Source organism: Caloenas nicobarica, chromosome Z (genome assembly GCF_036013445.1).
Source record: "Caloenas nicobarica isolate bCalNic1 chromosome Z, bCalNic1.hap1, whole genome shotgun sequence".
Lineage (NCBI taxonomy): Eukaryota > Metazoa > Chordata > Aves > Columbiformes > Columbidae > Caloenas > Caloenas nicobarica.
The window spans coordinates 52076258-52104142 of NC_088284.1; the positions used below are offsets into that span (position 1 = coordinate 52076258).

The 27885-nt window shown below is 36.7% G+C and overlaps 1 protein-coding gene across 4 annotated transcripts in view; it reads right to left on the bottom strand.

The window, feature by feature from the left end:
• The window catches only part of LRRC2 (leucine rich repeat containing 2), a 73885-nt gene that overhangs the window by 35032 nt on the left and 10968 nt on the right, over positions 1 to 27885 (bottom strand). For all 4 annotated transcript variants that reach the window (XM_065657763.1, XM_065657759.1, XM_065657762.1 and 1 more), the window contains 2 exons: positions 18624 to 18834; positions 11719 to 11875 (listed from right to left, as the gene is read on the bottom strand). In XM_065657763.1, the coding sequence (XP_065513835.1) occupies positions 11719 to 11875; positions 18624 to 18834 (368 nt within the window). The remainder of the gene's footprint in view (positions 1 to 11718; positions 11876 to 18623; positions 18835 to 27885) is intronic.

Consider the following 27885-nt stretch of genomic DNA (forward strand, 5'->3'; position numbering starts at 1 on the left):
AAGGAGGAAAAAAGGAGAAAGTGAAAAAAAAAGGCATACTCAGTTTGGCAAGAAAAAACTCCTTAATGTGATGATGAATAAGAAATTAAAAATATCTTCTGAAGTTGTCACTAACATTGAGGGGGCAACAGTGCTGTGCTGCAGCCATATGGACTTCCCTTCATCAGCAATGGTTTTGGCAAGAGTTTGAAAGGGGGCAGGAAAGACTTGCGATGATCTTGATTCTCCCAGGGACGAGATACCTGTTGACCTGAGTTGAAATTACAGAACTTGGCTTCTGGTTTGGCCACTTCAGAAAATTTGCCTGCTAACTGAAAAACATCTTAGTATTTTTTAAACAAGCTGTTCATTGGGAACAATCGGTCCTACTTAACTTATTACATCAAGAATTCTGTTGTTGGTATCCAGCATTGCCTACTTTTAATTATAAAAGATAATGGACGTATGCATTTGTTTTCTTTATTGCAATTTATCATCCCTGCTGGCTTTATTTTAAGGCACTTATAAATTCTAGGCTACATTTATTCACATTGTACTTTCTGTTTATTCCATTTATAGCATTACGTAATCTTCCGTAAAAACAGATTTAGAAACATCATTAAAATGTAAAATATATTATACTGAAAAAATCAAATACACTGTGACATAGTCCAAGGGGAAGGAAATAAGGAATTTGAATGTATCAAAGAGCTGACATGTTATTAACAGCAAAGGGATCTCTACATACATACATAACAAAATGAAAATATTCTATGGACAGCCATGCTGTTGTATTACATAAATGATCATACAATCACAGAATCACAAAATGGTTTCAGTTGGAAGAGACCTTCAAAGATCGTCTAGTTCAAAGCCCTGTCCAACTTGACTTGGAATACTTCCAATTATGGTGCATCCCCAACTTCTCTAGCAAACCTGTCCCAGTGTCTCACCACCCTCATGATAAAAAATTTGATCCTTATGTCCAATCTAAATCTACTCTCTTTCAGTTTAAAACCATTGTTCTCTGTCACTACAGGCCCTGGTAAAAGGTCTTTCTCCATCTTTCTCAGAAGTCTGCTTTACATATTGAAAGGCTGCAATAAGGTCTCCCTGGAGCCTTCTCTTCTCCAGGCTGAACAATCCCAACTCTCTCAGCCTTTCTTCATAGGAAAGTTTTCCATCCCTCTGACCATTTACATGGCCTTTCTCATGACCTGTTACAACAGAGGTGGACACAGTACTCCAGGTGGAGTCTCACAAACATGGTGTGTAAGGGGAGAACTACTTCCTTGACCTGCTGCCCACCTTCCTTTTGATGCAGCCAAGAATATGGTTGGCTTTCTGGGATGCAAGTGTATGTTGCCAGCTCATATCCAATTTGTCATCCTTCAGTATCCCTAAGTCCTTCCTTATGATGCTACTCTCAATTGGTTCATCATCCAGTTTGTATTGATACTGGGGATTGCCCCAGCCCAGGTGCAGGACCTTGCATTTGGCCTTGTTGATTTTCATGAGGTTCACATGGGCCTACTCCTCAAGCCTGTCAAGGTTGCCACGGATGGCATCCCTTCTCTCAAGTGTATCAGCTGTACCACTCACCCTGCTATAATTTGCAACATTTCCCTCTAATCAGTGATATTCCTGCAATATTCCCCTCTAACCAGTGACAGAGTACAGCATTCACAAGAAAAAGCAGCAGCAAGAAAATTAAATGCAATACAGCAGTTGGAAATCAAGAGAGAACAGCATCTTGTGTCAACAGGTTCTCAAAGCAGACTATATATTGGCAAACCAAGACAAGACATACGAGAGATTCATTATATTATATTATATTATATTATATTATATTATATTATATTAGTCTTCTGTTTATAATGAAATTTTTAAAAATAATCTGGTCTTTCATATTATTTGAATGACACTGCAGAGAATCTCTCTAGAGTACATCTCAAGTGCTCAAAACAGCATCATAATAGTGAGCTTATCCTTAAGGCACTAACACTTAGTTAAACTCTCTTCAAAGCAAAAGTCGTTTTAGAGCTGGTCACCATTTGCAATCTGTGGAAATCCTTACCAGAGGCCAGATGGTGCTTCCACAGAAAAGGACTGAGATGAAACACAGAGAACGGGAAGCCCAATGTTTTCTCCCTTAGAAATTGATTTTGTCAGAGGCAGACGCATGCAGTTTGGTGGCCGATACCAGCAGCCACCAAATCACACAGCATTTTACATAAACCGCAGAGTCTCCCTTGGACACAATATTGTCTTCAAATGCTGGCTGGACCACCCAAATCTTTCTCACGGGTGGCAGACAAGCTGTATATGGTAAAAACTCGCTTATATTAATCTCTGCAGGTTGCAACAGGGAAAAATATAGAAACTTCCTGTCAGCTTCCTCCCAGTTTTAGCTCTATCAGAAACAGAAATTGAGGTGGTATACTTTTAGGATAGTAATCTTGTCTTTCTTAGTCACTGTGAAGTGCTGTTTTAGTTAAAATAGCAGAAGCAAAATTTTCTGTAAGACTAAAACAGGCAACATTTTGGCAGTACATTACTATCCTACAAGGGTCTTTGGGGCTTGCGCAAGAGATTAATGGAAGCAACTTGATGGTGTTACTGTGTGAAATACTTGCTTTGAGATTTTTAAGCCCATAAAAGTAATCAGAGTTTAGCCTACCCATGATGAAGCCTCACCAGGTTTAGTATCATGATATAGACAAGGGAAGGTATTACATCACATGCTAAGTAGCACAAACATCAACTTACCACTTCATTGCAACAAAATAATAACTGAAGTGGAAATGCTTTAAAATAAAATAGAGAATCAGAGAATCACAAATTAATTCCTCATCCAATTAATCCCTCAGTGAAGGAGAGCAAATCCTATTGGAATGAAAAAGGAACTATTTACTCATTAGCACTGGGATATTTTGTCTTTTCTTTTAGCAATGGGATACTGTACTGGGTCTGTCTGGAATGGAGTTAATTTTCTTCGTAGCAGTCCGTATGGTGCTGCGTTTTGGATTTGTGACCAAACAGGGGTGACAGCACACCAGTGTTTTCACTATCTCTGAGTAGCATTTGTTCAACTTGAAGGCCTTCTCTCTTATTCTGCTATTCAAATGAGTTAGCTAGGGGCGGACAAGAGACGGGAAGGGGACAGGGCCAAGACATTGACCCCAAATAGACCAAAGGAATATACTATAGCATATAATGTCATATTCAGCATTCAAAGCTGGAGGCAGGGGAGAAATGGGGTGGGTTTTCCAAGGAGGGTATTGCTCAGGGACTGGCTGGGCATTGGTCAGCTGGTGGTGCATGATTGCTTTTGCATCACTTGTTTGTTTTTTTTTTCTTGCTTGCTTGTTTTTCTTCACTTATAAAACTGTCTTCATCCTGATGCACGAGTTTTCCTCTGCCCTTCCATTTCTCTCCCCATCCTGCTGTGTGAGACTGAACAAGTAGCTGTGGGAGGCTGAGCAAGCTGTGGGAGGCTTAGCTGCCTATGAGTGTTAACCCACAACAAAGTATTTGCTAACTTATCAGCCACTGAAATTTCTACCTCTCAGTTCCATAACTGGGAGACATGGAGCAGAATTGCTTACCAAAGGAAAAAAAAAAAAAAAACAAAACCATGAACCTTTAGTAAACTTTCTGGCTTTCTGGGCAGAGTGGCATAGACAAGCATACCTTCCCCTTCTGACTTTCCTGCCTTCTGAAACCGCAGCTTTTTGAGCTTTTTCTCCTCTCGCGGTTTCTAACATGTAGGTCAGTGTTCACAATATGGTTTGTCCCAGCTTACAGGTATGAGAAAGCAAGTAAGCAGAAGATGTATCACATTTTTTCTTGCAATACATAATCTCTCTCTCATCTGACAGAAGTGCACTACAGAATCTAGAGTCAATTGCTAGCAATTACTGTGGCTAAGATTATGAAAATTACTGGAAAAAGCCATGAGTCTTGCAAATTAATTTAATTCTGGTAGCAAACTCAGGACAACACAAATATGTGAGATACAGTTCACCAAGATCTGCCTGTGGAGAGCAATCTCTTGCAATTCTCTGTAACGGCTGCTTTTTTGCCTCTGGGCTCTCCAGTGGATTAATTTATGACACCTGACAGCTGAGCAGCAGTCAAGCATTAACTCTCCCTCTAGGTCCACAAGACACACATAGGACTTGCCAAGAGCTCCTGGATAAAACCCTTGCACCACCACTTCACATAATCCCATTTTTTGATTTATCACATTCCATCTTGTAGTTTGTCTTTTAACATCCACTGCTCTTATGGAAAAACAAAGTTACAGAGTTCATCCTTTTCATGATTTGGAATGGTCTTTGGTCTGCTAATCTGAATTTATTTGTATTTTGCCAATTTTATCTTTAAATAGCTCTTCTTCCCTGCTTTTTACTTTTCTGATATTTTCATAGGTAGCGCACATATCAGAATTTATTTTACTAGCCTGAATAAGCCAGTTCTTCTATTCTCCACAAAAGAAATAAAAAATCTCCTCCTCCAATGGTCCTAATAGACTTCTTTGGCATCTGTTCCCATCTGAAATAACTTTTATTGAATCTGCGTGACTACAACTTTATGTACGCATCATACTGGATTGTTCTTCTATGACTCTTAGATTAGGAATTTCATTTCTTCAATTATTTGCCTTTAAGAAGCTCATGCCTTGATGCACAAATTACTAGCTTCTGAGTACATGATCTCGAACTCTGCATTTACTAATTTAATCTCTCTACCTTTTTGGAAGCCCACATGCTCATACAGCTTTTCGTATTTCCTCCTGTTTGTGCAGTGACAATAACACCCAAACAGCTGAAAAATAAACTCAGGACTGATCCTTGAGAAACTCCACAAGTGATCTTCCTCCTGATGGATAGTTTCTCATTCCAAATGAGTGCCTTGTTGACTCTGCTTTAGCAAGTTGTTTGCTCATTTTCACAGTTGTTGCATCAAAGTCCATTTCTTTAGTTTCGAACATTAATTTTCCATAGTTCTGTGTATCAAATTTTTTATGGGATGCCAGACAGACAAGATCTACTACTTGAAGCTCAATCATCTTTGCATAAGAAAGACAGAAAACAAATCAGTTGGGCACAACTTGTTTTTCCTTTATAAATTTTTATTTTCGAACCTGTTTCCATTCATTTCCACTCTTCTAATTACTCCTTCCTCTAAAAAACTGTTTAAAGTTCTTACAAGCAACAATCTATACAAGGATAGAATTAGGTTATACGAGTTACTTGAATGGTAATCCAGGTTACAGACTGAGATCTTTTCCTTTCTCAGATGAAAGGAGTAAGACTGTCACTTTCCTTTTCACCTAGACCTGTTAAACAAGGCTGCTATGCTATTTTTGTCAGAGTGCAAATATATGACTATATGACAACATTCTTGGCAATTCAAGATTCTCAAATCCAGGTATCTTCACATGAGTGCAAAATTGGGGAGCAATGACTCCCTAAATAAACTTCAAATGCCATAGGCATCGTCAGTAAGATTACAGCCACTACATTTGGATTTTATTGCAATAACAGCTGGAGGCTGGGATGGTGAGGAGGATGGTGAGGCAGTATGAACAAGTCTCACCACCCAGTAATCTGTTTTTAGGGGCTTATTTATACCTTCCGAATGCAGAAGTTCTCTACTCTCTTAGTTGTGGTGCCCAGCCACCACCAGGTTTAATAAGCATGCAATACAGCCAGTGAGGCAGCCTTAGGAGGGGACAGAGGAGGTGACACCCCCTTCACAGCTGCACAAATGTAGAGTAAGATTTGACCACCACACCTGCCAGCTATACTTTCAAAAAATACTCAAGCACAGCTTCTCAGTTAAAAGCAGTAATAGTAAAATTGGTGCTGTTACAACACTATTGTTAAATATGGTTAATGACACTGAATTTTCAGTTCTATAAAACATGCAAATTAGGGAGTTAAACAACTAACATATCTGTGTTTTCCACAGAGAGGCAGTAAAAGCAGTAATGAAATCCATGGCTTCCCTGGCAGTTTCACAATTAAGAATATTTTATTTTTAAGTGGGAGCTGCAATGCCATAGTTGTTGCCTAAGATAGCATTTATCCCCAGTTTAAATTTTTAATTCACTATTTTAAAAAATAAAACCAGTAATTATACTCTCTAATTTCTGAGGGCCGATGCAACTTCACTATTTAGGCAAAACTACATTAGTGTTCCTAACGAGGTGTCAGAGACAAAGTACAGATAATGTCAGAGAGAGCCTTTATTATCTAAGGATCCCATTCAATGCAAATGCAGATCCACTTGTATAAATTGAAGTTTAACGCAATGGAAACTTTTGCATTGATCTGCAATGATCTAATAGCAGCTTCCTATGGGCCATGACAAATAATCTCTTTTCCAATCATCTCTGCCAATTGATTGACGTTGACTTTGATTTATCTGAAAGGAGATAATTAAGTTCAAGCTTACAGGTAACAGTGAGAACTTTTTTTTTTTTGTCAAAGTATCCAAGCAAGAGAAAGTTGAAGACTTCCTGAACTTCTTTTGCGTAACAGAGTTGCAAAACCTTTTTTTGCCCATAGAGCCTGCAGAAGCTGTAGCGTAGTAACAGATTGACCCTGAGGTAGTAAAATTTCATTCTTTAGCCAACCTTCATATATGCAATGAAAAAAAAATCAAAAGAACCCCATAAAGAAGGTATTCTTGTAGCAAAACTGAGGTAGGAAAACATTAAGAAGTTCTTGTGGACTGAATGGTAGAGAGAGATACCTAAGAGGAAAGAAAAGGAAGGTAAGCGTCTACTGAAACAGCTGAGAATGAAATTAATGAAAAGAAAAATGCAATGAGCTAACGATATTTTGGTAGATCAGAAATTCTACAGAAAGGTATATGACTTCCTTTTTTCATGTGAGTGGATAAACTGAAACACAGACTCTAATCTCCCTGAGGATCCCTGAAAGAGGGTGTATCTCCCAAGGGCAAAGTAGAGTATAAGCTCAGTTTGCAGCCTGGAAAACACTTTCTAAGCATCAGAAATAAACATGGAGTAAACTGTTTGAGAAGGGTAGAACAATACATTTTTATCACCTTGGAAACTGAAAAAGCTTCTTCTTGTATAAAACTTTTCCATCAAAACCAGAATGGTGTGCACAGCTTCCAACATTCCCACCATCACCCAACTTAAGACCGAGAAATAAATCACTGTTTGCTAATACCAATGTGCTCTGTGTAGGAGCGTGTTCTAGCATTGTTACATATAATGTACCCTGTTTCCCCAAAAATAAGACCTACTCCGAAAATAAGCCCTAGCACGATTTTTCAGGATTTTTGAGGATGCTCAAAATATAAGCCCTACTCCAAAAATAAGCCCTAGTTACAGTTTATTTTAAAACTCTATTTAAATAGTGTCCAGGCAGCTATACATGTAAAAAAGTAATAAGTTTTGGAGCAAAAATTATTTTGGGAGAAACAGGGTAGTTACATAAAGCAATATGACAAAGTCAATAGATATGAATCTTTAGGCAAAAATAATTTATGTAATGAGTAATTTCCATAACAATGTTTACAGTCTGAGCTCAGTACCCAGTGGCACTGTTTAAAATCCTTTAAAGAAATTCAGCTTAATAAGGTACAGGCCTTTGCAAGATCCAATAACGCTGAAATTTGCTAAAGCAGTATGTTTGTATTACATTTTAGTATAATATTCCCATTTTGATAGTTTAAGCAAAAGCATAAAAAGATTATTTCCTCTCTAGTTGGTCCAATAAAAATTACAGTTTTGTACTTTCGTGATTCACCAACCAAGGGTTAAATTTTGAGAAGTCTACCAGCTGTTCCAGTACAAGCAAGCCATCATTTGGGCAGCCAGCCTTAAAGCAACTGACATCTTCCTAAAAACAGTCAACTTGCAGCAGAGGTATTTAATACTTCCCCTTCAAATGGGGAATATACTTAATAAAAGGCAAGGGTAAGAAATGAGTCTGCAACTCCTCAGAACTAGACCGCATTTAAACTGAGAATATGTATTTTCTTCTTGGAAACTCACACATCAGCACACTGGGAATCTTATTAATAGAAAAAGCTATTTTAGGTATCAGGAAGTCATTTAAAACTGTATTACTTATAGTTTTCCCCTCTGAGTTCTAGGAAATTGGATTAATGAAATATTATACTGTGGGGTTAGGAGAAGACCAAAAAAATTCCTGTGATTTCTTATTAAACTATGTCTCAAAAACACAGTTATTTTTCCTCTTAAACATTTGGCGTATCAAAAATGTGAGAGAACATAAAGAGGTACAAAAACTTTATTAACAGGTCTTCGAGGTGTTTCATGAGTAAATTGCACGACAGAAAATCCTGATGTAGCCTTATGATCCCATCCAAGCACAAAAGCTTTGGGATCACATGAAAATGCATTTCACTACTTCCTATGTGAATACAGGAATATATTCTACTGGATATTTTCAATTATACCAATTATTAGTGTCCCAGCACTAACTGATATACAGCAGCTGCACCGCAGACGTGCAGTCAGAGCCAGGATTGCAAACTCACCCAGAAGCCATTGTAAAAGAAAATCCCTCAGCTACAGCCCTGATCATTTTTTCTGTAACTCCCGGGAAAACCAAATCTGACAGCTTTGAGACAGACAGCGACTCCGTGTTTCAGTTTTCTCCATTTTTGTTTGGTTGTTTCCCATAAAAATATTGGCTACTCCACAAAAAGAATAAAATCAAAAGTATTCTCATTTGTCTTCTGAAATAAATTTGATCTGTTCAAGTGCATAAGTGATTATAGCTAAGAGCGTGATTTGAAATATCTGACAATGGATTCATGTCTTTCTTCTCTCTGATTCAGAATAGAGCATTCCATTCTAAATCAGGCAAAACAGGAACATGAACTTCAGTTCCTGCAAGTATTTTAGTCCAGAGACGGCTACTATAGCAATACTTTTTTTCACTGAAAATATTCTCTCCTGTTCTCACACCTTTAAAGCCCTCTTCTGAGAACCAAAAGCAGTCCAAACATGGCTAAACAGTTTAGCTTCTGCTGGATGATTTGTTGGTCTAAACTTGGCTTCAATTCCGTCTGAAGATTAAAGACTCAACTGCATGCGTGTCACTGCCAGCTTCAACCATCTGTCATTACCCTGAAGTATGTTTTAGCTCTGATATTTACCTACTTGCTGCTGTTTTGTAAACAGAACACAAAATGATGAATACCTCAGCACTTAACCTTTCCAGAGACCTTATCTTCTGGTCACTCCTTCCTTAGATAGAGCTCCCAAACCAAATCCACATGGATTATTTTCCCTGTGATTATTTAGCAGCTAAATGACTAAAGTGTGAAAGGTTTCATTTTGAAGCAGCATCCAAATACTTCAAAATATCCAAGACCTTTCACAGTAATGTCTTATTAAAATAATTAACATTTCCAACCATATTAGTGTCTATGCATATATAGTACATGAAATAAAAGCCTAGCCATTTGCAAGCATACCACCGTGCATGTCAACAAAGAGAGCATATACAAATTGAGATAAAAACTTCTCTGTAAGTTATGCCATAACAACAAGTGCAGCTCCACGGCACTACTAGCAGGTAGACTATCAACACAGGACATTCACGAAGATTGAAAATCATCAAGCAGTTTTGACCAAAAAAAAGTGCTGAACAGTTCAGTTGCACAGCCCTGGAGAGGCTTTTTTGTATCATTTCTTTTCAAATTCCATCAGTGAATCTGTGTCTTTGTCTGGATAGGCTGGAATTACTTCTGTGATGTAGAATTGTTGTATAAACAGCATCTATGGCTAACCAAATTTGTTACTTTGGTTACATAGTGTCTCTGCAGGAAAGAATAAAATTCAGGTTTCTCCAGATGAGTGTTTAGTACAGTCATGCCCACTCTCATTTAATGAATCTTGAAAAAAAAAAGTTCTGAACAAGAGTTCATTGTTAAGAGGAGGATGGTGAGTGCTGTTAACACTGTGTTTGAGCCAGGACCTACAGTACAGTTTTCTAATATTCACTGGACTTTCCAGTCAAACATTTACATAGAAAAGCAGCAACAAAACATTGAAAGGAAGAAAGCAGCATCTTGGATATAAGACAGAGGGATGAGCATATTGGAGGGAAAGTGAATAAATGGGAATAACATGAAAACTACTGATGAGCAGAAATCACATCATTTAAACACAATTGAAAGAACAGTGATTGCTACTAGAAGCATTTGAAATTTTCTTCGTTGTTCCCCAAGAAAGCTCTGCCATGGCCTCTATATTACCCTCTAAAGAGAACTGGTTATGCTTGAATAATCTAATTTTATGCCTTTATTCTGAAAACAGAATTTATTAGTGTTCATAATCATTTTTATTGGGGATCATTTTCATTAACAATGCATAATATTACAAGAAGAAAGCAAAAAACTTTCTTAGCCTTTACCTGCCTCAGTTGTTAAGCAGCAACACCTTATAACCTTATGTTTAATGGTTTAGGGTAGCCTCTGGATGGGAATGATGTCCTTTCCCCTTTCATCCACATCACCTGATAAAAGGTGTTCATCCATTTAACTCATTCACCCATCTGAATTCCACAGTCAAAGTGCTGACAAAACAGCACTCTTTAAGTTCATTATCTTCTGCTTGCATCTTGTTTATGAATTGTTAGTGTATTTAGCTGACAAGTTGAAAGTATAAAATATATCTCTATCAGTGGGAAATTTTCTGTGTAAAATAGAATGTTAGTAAATAAGTCAAAAGCATTAGTGTTACTCTACTAATAGAGTAGAAAAAGAGTAGAAAAAGAGTAGAAAATAGTAGAAAAGTCTAGCACTGATTTCTGTGTTTTTGTGGTCTCTCCCTGTTTTTCTTAGTTAAACTTATGATAACTACGGAGGTGGACGTTTTAGTCTTTCTCTTTTTTTGAAGGTTCTTAGCTCCTAGCGTACATAAGGAATACCAGTCACAGGGAAAGCTTAGGACTACTGCATTTAAAAACAAAGGCTGAAGTGTTAGTATGCCTGGGTGCATGGCCTCAAATACAGAGGCCTCATAGCGGACCCAGTTTTCTCAGTTCTGAAAGATACCACCAGTTACAGCAACTCTCTTCCTTGTAAGAGCAGTAAACTCTGCTCAAACCATTGCAATCTTTCAAACAGGCTTTTTATATTGTAAGATCAAAAACCACAAGGAGCCAAACACTGGAATTCTTGTTATTGTGTAGCTTAAAATACCAAACACCAAAGTATGTACGTGTTAAGGATTTGTTCCTCTAAAAAGCCTGATTTCATGTTGCATATACCACTTTAATAAATGGAGATCATCAGTGTACTCATTATAAAATTCAAAAGATGGATTTTATGCAACATTATATTTTTTATTTCTTTTTACCACAATCTTATGTTTAAATTCATCTTGTTTGAGGTTTACAATTCTGTAATATTTCTGTTTTTCTTAGCCGGCTCTGCAGAAGAACTCTCCATCTACTTGAATACAAACAATATCTATCTTACAGTCAAATGGGCCAGTTTTTTCCCATGTTTGAACCATACTACACACATGGTATTGCATAAAATTTTGCAAGTATAATTACAGCCAGAGAGCTGTAAAAATTTAGAGGGGACTGTTCACTGCAAACAAATGAGAAGACAATTATCAGTAAATGAATAACGATATCCGTGGATGCTCATTTTCCTGTGATTTACTTAAATGGCGTATCAATAACTGAGTATCTTGAACCAACTTACCGATTTCCACTGGGAGATGGCTGATTTGATTTTTTGACAGCTCCAGTACTCTCAGATCTTGGAATAATGCAATGTAGGCTGGAATGGTTTGTATCAATGTATTGGACACTTGCCATTCTTTCAGGTAGATCTGTTCTTTCAGTGAATCTGGGAATTCCTGTAAATGAGATAAGAACAGGTAAATAGAAAGCATCAGGTTAGAATTTTGTTCTAACGTGTTTCTAAATACAGGGGAAAAAATTCCACAGCCAAACTTCAACACTTTGGCTTAATTATCTTGATGTACAAGAGCAGTTTGGCAAACTCTCATAGGAGCTGTTTGCTTTTGAAGAGCACTGCAGCTGCCTCTCAACACATATTTATTTTTTAACTGCTAATGCAATCTTTTTGCTCTAAAACTGAAACCTATCTGAAGCACTCAACCTGTTTGGTGTCTCCCATATTATCTCCTCTTTCCAGCTGGAGGATTTTTTTAAAAACACATTTCAGTGCTTTAATTCACACATCAAGATGTAAAATACAACACAGAACAGAAGAGTGAGTATGGAGAATATCTAAACAGGGTTTGCAAAAAAAAAAGAAAAGTATGACTACATCCTTAATCCCTGCCAATGTTTCAAAATGTGTTTGTTAAGATGGAACATAGTCCAAGGAACAGAAACATTTCGGATAGGATACACACACATCATCATTTGAAAGGTTTTTTTTCAAATAAGTGACTTAACTTCCTAAGTTATTTCAGCTATGTTTGAAAAAAGAAATGATAAATTTCATTAGGAAGAATAAAAATACTCAATTTTTAAATCATTCCACAATTGCAATTAATTCTTATTTTAGTAATGCAGAATCTTTTTCTTTAGGAACTCTACTATTGTTCCAAATACTCAGCAAATAAATTTGCTTCTCAGTCATTTCCAGACTATTCTATTTGCCCAAAATCTCCAACGTGTAACAGTTACTAAAAGTTTTAAAGCCTTAGTTCTTACAAAATTGCATGAGTTAATTGGTATGCAGTTCACGTGTACACATCTTTGTTTGAAATCTGTCATCAAATTCCTTGAACTTGGAACACACAGAAATCAATTCATAAAGCTGAAGGTCAGATCACTTAAACTCCACTTTCTAAAGCAGCGCATAATTTACCAGTCTGTCCTGGGTTTCATACAACTGTGCATTCATAACATCTGGAATAAATAATCTGGATTATGTGCTATCACTAACTTTGCTCCATAAAAAAAGAGATGTAAGAGTTTCAGCCTTTATTTCCTTTATAACCTTCATTTTTTTTCCTGTGCCTGAAGAATACAACACTGTAGGAATTACTGTTTTTTAGAGAGCGGACATTGCACACTATTTTTTTTCCTTCTAGATTTCACAGATCCCCCATGACATTAACAAGAGTTATGCACTTTAATTGTTTTTTATTAATTCTGACCTTCTGAATGAGGAATAGTGCTACTTAACTCTTAGCTGAATTGAAACATCTAATTGTATTTAAAGATATACTGGACTGTTGATCATCAGCTGTTCTTTGTTTGGTTACTGCCTCTAATTTCAATTATTTTCAAATTTACAGATGCAGACTCTTAGCCTATATAGTAGTTCTGTCTTGCTACCTGCCCTACCATATTTGATATCGATAGTTTCATGTCTTGCTTCATTTTCCTCCTACGTGTATATTGCATTGTGATCCATCTTCTATATTTGTCAGCTTATGGCAGTTAAAAAATGAAATGCTTGAAATGCCTCAGGGCTGGTAATGAGAAATTTTGCCAGCTTTCTAGAGTGGGTTACCATTCCTCCACCTTCAGTGTTGCACATTTTTCTGCAGCAAAATAAAAGAATACCAACTGCAAATTCAGTTAGTATTGTCTTTCCCACTTGTACAGAACTGAAAATGCAGTGTGGAGACAGCATTTAGCTGGGGTGTCATAGATGCCTCTGTAGGAAAGAACTCTGGATTCACAGAGAAAGCAGATGCAGAACAGTCATAATGGAGGGAAAAAAAGATGTCTGGGTAACAGATACCATTTACCACTCTATTTCTCTATAGTCCAAGTCTGTCTTTCTACTGACTTACTGTTTTTTTACACCTTATTGTCACAACAGACCATCTCCAGCTCCTTCCTGGCAGATAGAGTAGGGAGCAAAGGGGAATGCCTGTCCCGGTGAAGCCAACAGCCTCACCATTCTTCCAGACTGAAGGGCGTATCCCACAAAATTCTCCTTGACACACTGAAAACAGTACAGCAGAAAAAGCACTCTCTCAGATGAAGATCAAATGCCTTCATAATTTTAGAAAAATTAAGACAACATATTAAAACCAGAAATACGTCTGTATTAAGGGTAGTTTAAGGTACCAAGATATTCTTGTGCAGCAACTGAAGTAAATTCAGACGTGACTTCAAAAGACTGTAAGTAGATTTCATTCTTCTGCCAATTGTCCTGACTTACTTTTCTTTCTTGAGATTATTTCTTTTTATCTCATAATCATATATACAATTTGCAAACTTTGCTATAATGTGTGGGTTTTAGCATTCTCCATGTTACAATACATTTTATTTGTTTTGCTGAAACATGAATTGATGTGATATTTTACTTAATTTACAAACTAGATAGCAATGGGAACTGAAATTTGCACAAGCTTTACATTTGCTTTACTCTTTGATTCCCTTGTGTTATTTTGTAATCTTCTGCTGCCATGCTAAAGCTGGCAGTGTGCTGATAAATTGCTCTATGAAGACTGACACTTGGAGGATAGCCAGTCTTTTGCCTTTAACAGCAAAACAATACAATTTCCTTTGATTTTTTTCTTTGTGGGGGGGAGTGGGGATGGTAGTAAAAGGAAATAAATAGCAAACCTACAACAATTTTTGATTGTAGTATTTCTAATTAGAACAGAATTTACCTGCCAGACATGGTCCTGAACTAGAACTGTGATCAAAGGTCTAAGAAGTTCCAATTCCTTTTCCAGCTCTGTAGTTTTATCTGTAACAGGCCAAACCAAAACCTTGGATCCAAACTTCGCTCATCTTTGAGAAAGTTTGGAGCTAGTTCCAAAGCTAGTACATCTCAGTGCCACCAGTATTACCTGACTGGCTCAGGAATTTTTTACTTTTTTTTTTGGAAAAAATATCTCTGGAAGTTAAATAAGCACAAAAGAGGCTTTCTCTGTCCATTCAATGCAACAATTCTACTTGACCCTTTGCGGCAAATAGATACCTCATTGTCACTAATGGGAATAACAAATGGAAATTCTCTGTTCTCTGTGAAAATACGCAGCATGTTAGATGATAAAACTGGGAGAATAAATACAAATGTAGTAATCAGTTTTCTGCCTTTTTCTGTGAAGAAATTCTATGCAAGAGGGTAATGATCTATGAGTAAAAAATTTTACCATCAATCATTCATTTACTTGTTGTGCATATTTGACATTAATTGGAAGTATCTATGCATACAGATCCTCTGCTTAGATAAAGCAGCAGAAACGAGAACAGTCCTTCTCTGTACTTGATTGAACATCACAACCTTTCCTTTGCCAATAATGACATCTCAAATTCAAAAATTTGTTTTTCCTGAATATTTTCTGAAAATCATTTAAAATTCACTGATGCACTAGAGAATAAACCTTCATTAGTTAGGAGTAGAAAGTAAACACTCACAGGGGAAAAGCAGAGTTAAAGTGAATTCATTGAAAAATTCATATGAATATTCATGGCATTAGTTTGCCACAATTTTCGTTCTGCTCTAATAACAGTGCTGTTTCTCCGAAGAACTAATTTAATTCAGTAGATACATGTTTACATGTACAAAGGATCTCAATTAAGTGTTTCATCAACTCTTAATCATTCTCTCCTAGGCAACTGATTCAAACACACAATTCAAGAGTCCAAAGTCCTTATACAGCTTCTTTTCATGCTGGGTTTGCCTGGAAAATTCTCGGATAAAGACAAAGTTATTCTGAAACATACATTGGGAACCTCAGATTGCTTGTGGAAAAGTACACCATTCTTGTGCTGTCACGTCCCAAGGGTTTCACAAACACAAGAGGATTTAGGAGACTGCTGCTAGGGTAGTAGAACTGAGTTCTGCTGGGGAAGGGGAAGGGGAAGGAGAAAGGCTTGTCTAGTTTAATTCACAACATCAGATTATGAGACTAGCCCATCTGTTATTATAAGACCTTTTCTTTCCTAAATACAAATATTAATTCACTACTGTTCCTAGATGTCAGAAATGCACCACACAGGGATGCAGATACTTGAGTCATAAATATTTTCTTGGTGTGCAAAAGAGGAGTCAAGGACCACTGAACTTTAAGGATGTTGTCACATAGCCTCTTCCAGGTGGAGCTCTGATACACAAAGCTAGAACTATCTCATCGCTGCAGTTGTCAACCACTGGACACATCTAACCACCCTGGTCAGGCATGGCCAAACCAGTACCCAAGTTACAGGAGGACTTTCAAATTCAGAGGAACATGTTCTCCAAGCAAAAAGGCTTGACACTAATCCTACTTCAAGTGTCGTAGTTCAGAAGATTTCCATAGTGTGACTATGCTGTTAAAAAAACTTTGTGACTTGAGATGTCTAGAGGTTCAAACTGTATTTCTCAAAAAATTGGCTTAAAAGTGAATGATAACTAGTAAGAGTTAATGATCCACAGGGAATTATGGATCTGCATAAACAGGACACAGTTCCTTAGAATTCATACCCTGTAAAATCAGGCCCTACTCTGTGCCTATTTGTCTAACCGAATATTAATTCTATGAGCTTTATCTTTCCTGAGATATATTAAAATAATTACTTTACAAGTACAAGGAACAATGGGTCTCCACCTAATGAAAATATGTTATCATTTCAATGACATTTGAGAGGTGGGAAAAATGTGGCACAGAGGTCCTGAAGGAAGGAATTCCTGTTAAAATTCAAAATGTGTGATCTGTTCTCCTTTTCTCCCTTACAAACATTCTAAAAAAGGGATCCAAGATGATTTTCAAAAGAGCACTATCTAGATGATTTTCAAAATAATTGTCCAAGCTATCCCAGTATATGATGAGGTGTTTTACAAAACTCATTTTTAACCTTGTACTCAATGATGCAGAATTAGCGGGCCAGATTCACTGTTATACTGTATGAATATGGAGCATGAGACAGCAGCATCTTTGTAACATGTCTACAGTTTTGCCTTCTAGACAGTCTGGTGCCAAACACAAGCTACCATTCTAATCGACTACAACATTGCAAATAACACTTTTAGTTGATTTGTGGACTCAGCTCAATTGCTGCTGGAGTTTCCAATAAGAGCCCTTACATTGAGACCTATAGGAAGGATGTGGTAAAGCCCCTTGCTTTGATCTTGAAAAATCCCTATGGTGGGGATTATTCCTCAGTGAGACTTAACTTCACAGCTTCCAGAAAGAGAACTGTTATAGCCCAGAGGCAAGCCTGGTTCTCAAAATGAAATCTGTAACACATACCGGCAACCTCCTCAGATATAGCTGTCAACTGTCTAGAGGATATATTACTGCTTCATTGATGAGAGAAAAGGGGAGACATAATAGAAATACCTATCAGCTAAAAGCAAGTGAGATAGAGGATTCAGTGGTTGGTTCCCAAGCGGGCACTTCCCATGGCTGTGCTGTTTGCTGCTGCCAACAGTAAGTGGCCAGCCAAATAAGCTGGTTATTGTGCCTATAAAACTGCACAGGCAACCCCAGCTCTGACTTCTCCTAGAGCCTGAGCACTTAATCTTCCAACATTTCAACTCATAGACGTATTTGTGTGCAAAACACATTACAAAAACTAAACCACAACTGATACCACAGCTCCTAGCTACATAACATAAAGGCTTCTCTGAGAAAACTGTCGCATATCCATGGATCTCTTCACATGCAAATTGCCAGCCTGTGCAGCTTTGATTTTATAGTCTGCAAATTCATTTTGCCTAATTGCACTTTTTTGTGAGAGAGTAATAGGGGGAAAGAGTGTAATGTCTGATTCTGTCTTTGATTTAGAAGCGGCAGTTGAGACTTAAAAAAAAAAAAAAGCAAAATAAGTGGTACAATTTATATAACTGATATAATTTTTAAAAAACCTTTTCATATCAAAGATCAAATCTAGGACAAAGTTGTGGTTTAGGTCAATCAAAATAATTGTTTTAGTAAAATTTAGCCGTTTTATTGATTGACTTTTTAACTTGCCTTTTTTGTAATGAAAATCTCAAAAATATATTACAAAATTATAAACAACAACAGAGTCAAAATTCTAATTTCACTTTCTCATTAATAAATGAGTGTATATTCAAAATATATTTCAGTGAAAGCTTTAACAACTCTAGAAAACTTCAGACAAACACTAATCCACCTTTTGCGGAATTTCAAAACCACACTAATGCAGAGCTTACTTCCAAACTGCTGTTTCACATCAAACACAACTGCAGGTAAAACGTGGGTTTTTCAGCAAGATCATTGTGGATTGATACAAATATTAGTTTTCATTTGAACAGAGCTAAAGAAAAATGTTATCACATCATTAGAGCAAGAAGACAGATATCTGAGTAGTAGAAGACATCAACAAGCCAACAAAGCTGAATATTATCTTCATCTCTTTCCATCGATTGGGGAATTTCAGAGAAAGATATCTTGTCGCAATATGATTGCTTATACCAAAATCTTTGAGAGAGATAAATTACATGTATCAGTAGAGAATTTAAAATAAGCATATTTGAAAATGGAACCACTAGTTGGGGTTAAGATCGGAAATGTTTTTGTCACTTTCAACACTGTGAAAAAGCATCAATGTCATATGCATTGGCCAAAAAAAAAAAAAGTTTGGGGGAATTAAAAGTTACAGTGCCAAGCTACCAAAACTGTATTATAAGAGAAATATATTTTCCATCATATTTACCATCCACTGCTCGCCAGAAAGCTGAAAAATATACTTGTTTTTTTCCTTATTTGCTTCATCTGACAAAGCATGCCTCTTCTGGAGCTGAGGAGTCTTTCCATAAGTGTCCAAGATCTTCTCATTGATCTCCACAAAGCCTTTCTTGAGATATTTTGACTGAGGAATACCTTTCTTCCGGCACTCTAGTATGAAATGCCATTCCTGCTTTATCCTGAAATAGTGCCAAAAAAAGGGTTTATGTGAATCAGCTGAAACAATGTGGTAAATAAGTCTTAAATCTTGATCTTTGTTTACCCAGTCCTTAACAAAATACAATTATGCACTCAATGTATTGACCATAAAAAAAAAAAAAAATAAATTAAAAAAAAAAAAAAAAAGCATTCCTGGAGTCATGCTTAGATTTTCTAGACTTACACATAGATTTCAGATGAGTGGGATTTCATTTACTGACCATAAAACTGTGACACCCAGGGAGTAATAAAAAAGTGGTGACCGAGTGCACTGTCACAGAAAACAGCATGAATTGTGCCCTTTATTTCAATAAGGCAGGAAATACACTCTCACAGAATGAATTATATATATGAACAAAAACAAAGTTCTGGTGATAAGCACAAAATTTTTCAGTAGAAAAAAGTTGGTTTAGAAAGTAAAAAGTTAGAAATATTCCTTTTTCCCCTGCCCTTTCTGGTTCAAGCATAATGATCTATTTTCATTTTTTACACAATATCTTCCAATATAATCATAGAAGGTGGAAGTAAAGGTCAAAGTTACTACATGCCAACTAATTTCAGATTCAATTTCAGTGTAACTTCAGGCTCACTTCCAGGGCAAACTTTTACCTATATAACTTCAGGTGCAAATTCAATTTGATATAATTAAGCATTGCCAAAAGCATGTGCTTTAATTTAAGAGAGATTTATTTCAGCTTAGTCAATTAAGGAACGGGTTGATTAACTGAAACAAGCCTTCCTTATACCAAAACAAGACTCTGCAGAGCCCTTTGCATCATAAATCTGATCTCACACTTTGAATGCTAGATTCTTGTGGTACATGAGATTCATTTGTGTGATCTCCACACTCTGGCAGAAGTTTCAAGCTAAATACTGGAAGAAAACTGACAGGTGAAGGGCACAAAGTTCAGGATAACGTGCCCCCTAGACAAAGTCAAAAATAGCATGTCCTAGAAAGAGAAGCAGATAGAAGTTTGTAAAGTTCAAGTATGAAATAACAAAACTTGTACACGTATTCCCAGCTAAGCATGAGATTTTCTCTAAAATGCTAAGATGTTAGAAAAATGGCACATGGAACAGAATGTCTGAGTTTAAGTCACATACAAGAAATCAGTTACAAACATAGGTACAAGAAGCATCTTTCAGACTTGGTGAAAATAAGTAATTTTTGGACACTCATAGCAAGGTATGAGATAGAAACTGCAGGGCAGAGCACAGTAATGGAAATTTGATAGTGTAGATTAGAAGTAATATTTGATCTGATGCTATCAAAATAAATCTTTAGAAATCAAACCTGCATGCCCAAATAGAAAAGGTAATACAGAGACAGCTATAAATTGCCCAGCACAAATTGTGGCACATACTGAAACCTCTGGGGATGTTAGACACTTGAAAGCAGAGAGTACAGCAACAGCAGGAGACTTCAGCTATCGGCATATACACAGCACATTGACACCGTGTAGACAATATACACTTTTGGAACCGTTGTATGACAGTTAAGCAGAGCAGCTGGCCTGAGAGACCACAAGAGGACTGGATTTAGTTTCGAGGAGCAGCACACTATGTGTGGGTCATCAGAGAACTACAGAAAGTCCCTTCTGTAATAATGACCGCAAGGTACTCCCATGCAACATCTTTATAAAGAGAAACTAAGGAAAAACGTCTTCTACAAATATTTCAGAAGAGGAAGTACATACAATAGTGAAGTTTTTTAAAAGTGCAACTCACTGGGTAAAGTACTGGCAGACTACATGAAATCAGAACAACCTCAAAGTACATTCTAACAAAGCCACTGTAAGGATCTCTTCCTCTCCCCATTTCCAAAAATAGAAAAAAATGAAAAAAAAATTATTAAAAAGGAAAACAAAAAACATTTAGGTTCAAACGGAGAAATGAGAAGGTAGTATAAGCTCTGATAAATTAGGTGTAAAAGCACAAAAGAAGCAAGTGAAGTCACTTACTGCAAGTTTACAAATGGATAGGGAAAGGATTTCTAGCATTTATCAAGGTACAAAAGGAACAGTGAAGAAATAGTTAAAGAAATTATCGAGATCTGCAGAAAAATTACTTGTCCTTGGCTTCAGTTTTCATTAAAGAGATCAGTATGCTCTTTACAAGTAGACATCTAGAGGACTTTCTAATATTTAAAGTGTCAATAGAAGTGGCTTAGAATAAAAATAAAATATATTTGAAGTAAATCTCCTGATTTCTCTCAGTGTCTAATTTTGGACTGCTATACACCATAGTGAGCTGTGATACATAAATGAGTTGTGAAGAAAGAGACAGGACAGGTAGAAAACATGTCCAGCAACACGTTCAGCTCAGAGACTCCCTAGAGGGGTACTGAGGCTGATAGTACAGTCAAGACAGAGTCCACCAGCAATCCACCACATCTCAAAATCTTTCTGTAGCTACTTGATTTAACAAAGACAAGAAAGTAGCTTAGAGAAGACACAGCTCTTTAGCCCATTTTGTGATCCTTCAACATGCTGCATCTGATACTGCTGGTTACAGGTGGAGAGACACCCAAGTATCTGACTGTGCTAGTCAGCCCCACCAAAGGGTATCCCCTCCAGCTGTAAACTGGAAGCGCTCAGATGACAGAATTTTCCATACCAGCAGACATGCAAGCTGAAACACCTCTTTCAGATGTTTAGACACATGAGCCAATTCAATTTTTAGTGTTGATCTTGCTTATTCAGTCTGTCATTTTAACGCCATAGACCACCAGCACAACAGAGGGCAGACAATGCAGTAGCAAGAGATCACTAGGAAAAGCTATAAAACAACACTTTCATATACTATAAGAAAAATAAATAGGCCAAAACCACCTACTAAACTTCTTCTAAAAACTTGCCTACCAGTAAGCATAGCTAATTGTCTACAAAAGCTCTGTATTACTGTGAGACACGGGTAGGAGGTGAAGTGGACAGGAGCAAGAAAAAAAAAAAAGTTAATTGAATCCCCAAGGAAAAGAGCAACAAAAGGATCTGAACCACTAAAAGGCAAGAATTAAAAAGGACCAAAAACCTGGCATTCCTTTTTTCTAAAATATTCTAAATAATCCTAGTTTTACTTAACACCACTGTACTGCAGTTTCTCATAGATTCCTCCAGTCCTGCACATACAGCTTTTCTGTCCCTCCGTGAAGTTTAATTCTACATTACTGCCCTCTCATTTCCATGGAATTCCTTCATTTTCTACCAAAGCAATAAATGTTTGATCTCACTGCATAATTCAGTGCACTGAAAAAGCTTGCCCCTAAGATGCTTTTTTTATATTCATTACTCTTTACTCATGTACAAAAAATGAATTGACTCATTCCTTGCAGTATAAATTCTAGGAACATTAGAAACTTAACAAAGAGAAATAAGAGGTCAAAAAGTCTAACTCTCAATAAAAAGTGAGGCACTGTGCTGCTCCATTACACCTCAGTGCTGACCGTGTCAGGTAGATCCCAGGAATACAAGAGCAGAGGGCTCAGATCTAGAATTTTATTCTCACACAATAAGGAATAGGGAATACTGCAAGAAGGGAGCTACATTAAAGATGAAAGAATAAACTGTCCTCTGACACTTTACTGGTAACATGTACAAAACACAAATCTCAGGACATAATGACACACTATTAGCCAAACAAAACAAAACAGTAAAAAAAACCTCTGTTAACTGAATCAATCAGTGAAATATTGACATCAAAAGAAAGATAGGCATTAAAAATTAAATCTGGTTGGGAATTCAACATTGATATCACGCAACAATGTGGAAATCCTGTGGTAAATTTCTTCTTTACTCATACATTAAATGGTGGCAACATGCTCCGTTGAGCTTTTAAAGAATGTCTACTTACAGTCACCAAGCTAAGTACTATGTACAAGCACATTTTGAACAGATGGAAAGTCAATTAATAATGGAGCAACAAACATGCATAATTTTGTCTAGTATGTCTCAGAAGAAAAATGTAATATATCGCAAGGGCAGCAGGTCTGACAATTTACAACCCCTACTTCTACCCTTGGGGTACACACTAACCAAATGAATCAATATGAGCATTCCTGGCCTGGAGATGTGACTCACATCAACCCAGTGTGCGTCATTAAGTAAAGATTGCAAAGTTGCAGTTTGCAGGTTACAGCTGAGATCAAACCAAAAGGATTTATTTTGCTACATCGTTGTTACTCAGCTCTGTCACAGACAAAAAATTGACATGATGATACTTCTTAAAGGATCTTTATGAAAATAAAGACGACTTGAAGTTCTTCTTTTGGTGACAATCCTTAAATATAATAGTTACCACCAAGCTTGTTACATTTGGAGGCTATTGCATAAGTCTTCAGGAAAGACAGGAAAGACACCTAAACCAGTGTAGCAAACAGAAAAAAAAGTCCACAGAAATAAAATGAGCCTTTAAATATACTAATATACTTTTAGAGAAATTAGATTTCTGGTCTTGGCACTTCAAAGGCTCCTGATATTCCAGGAACGCATTTTCACATATGACAAACAAATGAGTTGATTGTAAAATCACAGCCTTCCTGAAGTTTGTCTTTTTGTTACTATTCACAAACAAAATAGTTTGATCTTCCTCTAGAGCTTGATCAAACATTTACAGTCAGATTAAAGAAACAACTACCATTTTCAATGTTCAAAAAGTAGGTTTTAGTCAAGTCAAGCCTAGCTTAGGTGGGAGTATGAACACAAAAAAAAAAAAAAAAAAGAAAAGAAAAAAAAAAGGCTTTTTTTTGGCCATAGGACCCAGATGAGATCTAAGGTTCCAACATGGCTAACTACTCCAGTGTTTCAGACTAATTTTTAAAAGGCTGATTGCATGCTGTTTATATTTGTCCAAAAAAAGTTATGTTTCGTAACTTTATATCTGTAACACAAAAACACATCTGTCACTAAAGCAGACTGTAAATTATATAGAGGAAAGGTTAATTCTGGCAAGCTATTTCCCAATAGGTTTTTGGTTTCTAGTAAGTTTTCAGGACAATACACTACAGATATGAAAAAGGATCAGCAGGGAAATGGAATATTCAAGTTTTGATTAGTGATGAACATTTCTTCAGGTAATTATTCCGCAAATATTACTTCAATGTTGGAGTACATCTGCAGCAAAGATATTTAACAACATACAATTATAATTTTTATTATAAATATTTTCTTTTGAGGATATGGGAGTTCTTTGTTTGGCATTTTAGAGTCTCCAGCAAAATCTCAAATCTAGTAAACCTGATGCAAAGAATTACTGCAAAATAAATTCGATGATTGGACCCTTCAAAGGAGTGACCAGCTTGGAAAACAGAAAGTTTGCATTAGTAAGGATTCCAGAGCCATTCCAATAAATAAGGAGTAGCTGTGTTTCTTTGAATGGTTCTTCCTTTTGCAGTTACCCACTGCTCAATGTCTGCTTAGCAGGTCTTGAGGAAAAGCTATGCTTCTTAGGTAAAGAAATGAAGTTTCATTAGATGACACTGTTTCCTCTAAATCAGGATGGAAGAAGTAACCAGCACACTACATGGTGACATCAGTTTTGTCCTCCTGGGTGATGTTTAAGTCAGAATCACTAACCACACAGGAACATTAAATAATCCTACGGAATTTTTATCAGAGCAGTACAGTTAAACTGGAGCTTAGCCCAGACTAATATTCCTGATAGATGAGTAACATTCGCTTCAAATGCAATTGAATTGATTTAATTCCAGTCTTTGCCAGGCTCTTCCATGGGTTGTAAAGGATTGTGGCTGAATAGCAGCTTTTATCTTTCAACCCATCTGCGTGCATTATATTGGATGCAAGGTCTGTATGCACAAGTGCCTAAGAACAATGGGAAATTAAGTGGTTATTAGTGCTGCAGATAAACTCCCAACTTGTTGTGTATAATTTGTGTCTGGGACTAAGGACTCACAGCTTGAGTTTTAGTCTTGCTTAGAAAAAGTTCTGAACTGGATATTGAATGGGAAGATAAACATTTCAAATAAAGTCTTAGTTCAGGTACAAATAGAGTTATAACACTGAAGTTTGACAGAAAGATAGAGACAAAACTATTTTATTAAACAAACACATAACCTCTCAGGGAAAAAAGTCACTGTCTGCCTGTGGAGTGAAAGATTTCCTTCTAGTTTTAAAATTCAAGAAGTGCACAGCTCAGAAAAATAATGCATGCACACTTAGATAGCCAGACCTTGAGAGGAAATTTCTGGAGAAGAGACACACTAGGAGAGATGGCTTTAAAATCTGTTATCTTTTCTGCATGTTTGGTTGGTGGACAGAAGACGCTGTGCCATTTCACAGCAAAGATTTAGATAGCTAATCTGGGCAAACAGCTCTGGCATTTCCTCACTTGAATGCTTAATTTGCCAGCCTTCAATTCTTACATTACTTACTTTTCACACAGAAGACAAACCTGTTGTAATCCTTAAAAAACAAACAAACAAAAACTAACTGCAAAATTTCACTCTCATTTCCTTTCCAAAAAATATGACCAGTAGAAAGGAAAAATTAATGAGGAAAATCATCACACCACATCAAGTTAGTCTGACTGCACTGAGGATTTCAGGGGACAATATAAGATTGTTCTCCACTAACAGAATCTAGAAGATGAAATATACAACTTTGCTATAAACACAAACTTCTTTCTATAGTATGGACTTTCATAAACATGTAGATAACCACAGAACAGTGCACATTTTTTGTAACCGTTCATGTTTTATATCCTATGAGAGGTTTAGAAAGGGCTTGTCTGATGTTAAGGGCATGAAGTAAAACAAAATTACTCCTGCACAACACTGTACTATTTCTTTTTCTTTTATACTCAGTTGCTGGTTTATATGTTCCCCCCAGAAGCAGAGGTTCCTTAAAACTGTTGTACAGTCCCACAAAAGGGAAAACAGAGGACTGATATAACTCCACCCAAAGTGATGTGATACCAGTATCTCAGAGAGACAGATATGAGGCTCTCACAATATTCTCAGTAGACTGTTCTTCAGAATCAGCTTTCACTGGCCAGCTGCTTAAGACTCTTAAGCTTCTAGACAGAGAGATTCCCCAAATCTTTACAAGACCTCACCATTAATGCAAACACAGTTCAAGCTTTGCATTTATTTGTGGGGTTTTCCTCTTAGAAATTCTTCAGTCAAAAAATAAATATATCTCAAATGTGACTGCTTACTGACTCTGCATGAACTAAATTACCTTGCCTCAAGGCAAGCAAAGTTCCCTAGAGGTTAATTGGGAGGTTTTCCTCAAATAATAAATACTACATTTCTTTACATGTTATCAGGTCACTTTACATAGCAACATGACTGATAAGGAACTGCACAACCTCAAGGGTGTTAGTGGATCGTAACCTCTTTGAGAAAAAACGGGTTTTGTTAAAAAAAAACAAAAAAGCAAAGCAGCCTCAGCAGGCCAGGTTCCAAACACATCTGTTACATGAGTATATTTGCAGAGAAACTCTATTAATTTCAGCCCCATTTGGGAATTCACTCTGGCTGCTGGCAAAAGTAAATATCTAGAATCTTAAATGTTACAACTCAGCCCTCAATTTGGGAAACTGCTTTCTTCGAATGTCTTTTTGGAATTATCATTTTGGGTTAAAACCATTTCCAAAATACTTTCTTATTGTGGCTTGACAGTTAAGACTAGCATTGATTTCAGTGCACCTACCCAACAGTGGTAATATTTCGATCTCTGAGTAGTATATATGAATCTACTAACACATGGAACTCCCTAAAATCATGAAATGTATTGCTACAAGAAAACATTTTTTCTATTAAATATTTAATTATAATTACAATTTTATCTGTAATTTCACACTATCAACAAGCAAAATCTTGTCCTATTTTGCGTCCAAACTTTGGAAGCACTGAAAAGCATCTAATAAATAACTTGTGATCTGACCTTTAGGACCTAAAGGCCAGTGGTTGCTACATATCTTATGAAACAAGATTTTTATTTGAACTGATGTTTTAATTTTATTACCAATATTTTTGTGACTTTGCCATTATTCTACCAGATTTATTTATTCTATGAGACCTGAATCATAATAATGAACATGAACTTTGCCATTTCTTTCGATGGGTGAAATTCTTATCACTCATATCAGGAAACAAAGTTTGATGTATTTCCTTCTTTTTTTCCAGGAGTTCTAAAAGAAAGAGGATTAACTGGAAAACAATTTGATTGCATGAAGAAGTGCAACAAGAAGAAATACCATATGCAAATTGCAAGCTAAAAAAGAAAAATAAAAGTCCTTCATGAATGCTGAAATTGAACTTGGCAAGTTTTGCTTCTCTGCATCCTGTCCCAAATTCCCCATCTCCAATTGGTGCAGGAAGATAACAGGATGACTTTGGACCTCATTAGTGGAAAGGAGCAGAAAAGGTGGTCAAGCTCCACTGTTTCTGATGAAGGAGTAGCTAGAGACAAATAACACAGGCAGGAACGGCAGGGAGAGTATGTTGTTTTTATGGAAAACAAAAGTCACAGTAAGAAATGGGGCTTAATGTATCCTACTGACAAAACACATGGGAGCTGAAATTAATTACCGCATAAGGTTACCCTATTTCCCTCTTCCATACAGAAGCTCCCCATGCCTGACACTTTTGGTTTGCATACTAGTCAACCAAAGAAAACCAAAAACCAAAGAAAACATGGCAGGCAGATATTGACATTTAGAACCACACTGGGAGTGACCTTTTGTCAGTTCTGAAAATGACTGCATGCACTGTTAGCAGCTGCAGGTGTGGATTCCTAATCATAATATCCTTTTTATGAAGAAGGCTGCAATGGCAGCCCAAGAGCTACTAGCTGACATAGACAGTGGTAAAGTAGACAGTTGTCTGTATTATCTGCATTAGAATTGCACAAAGCCGCTTCTTAACATAGCATCCAGGATAGAAATAAGGTTTGATCTAGTTTCATCCCAAATCCTTTCACCCATAAGGGCAACACGCACAACAGCAATTTTTTTCAGTCCTTCACTCGTACCAAAAAGAAAGCTTATTCTTGGTAGAGAATTTAATCTGAAGG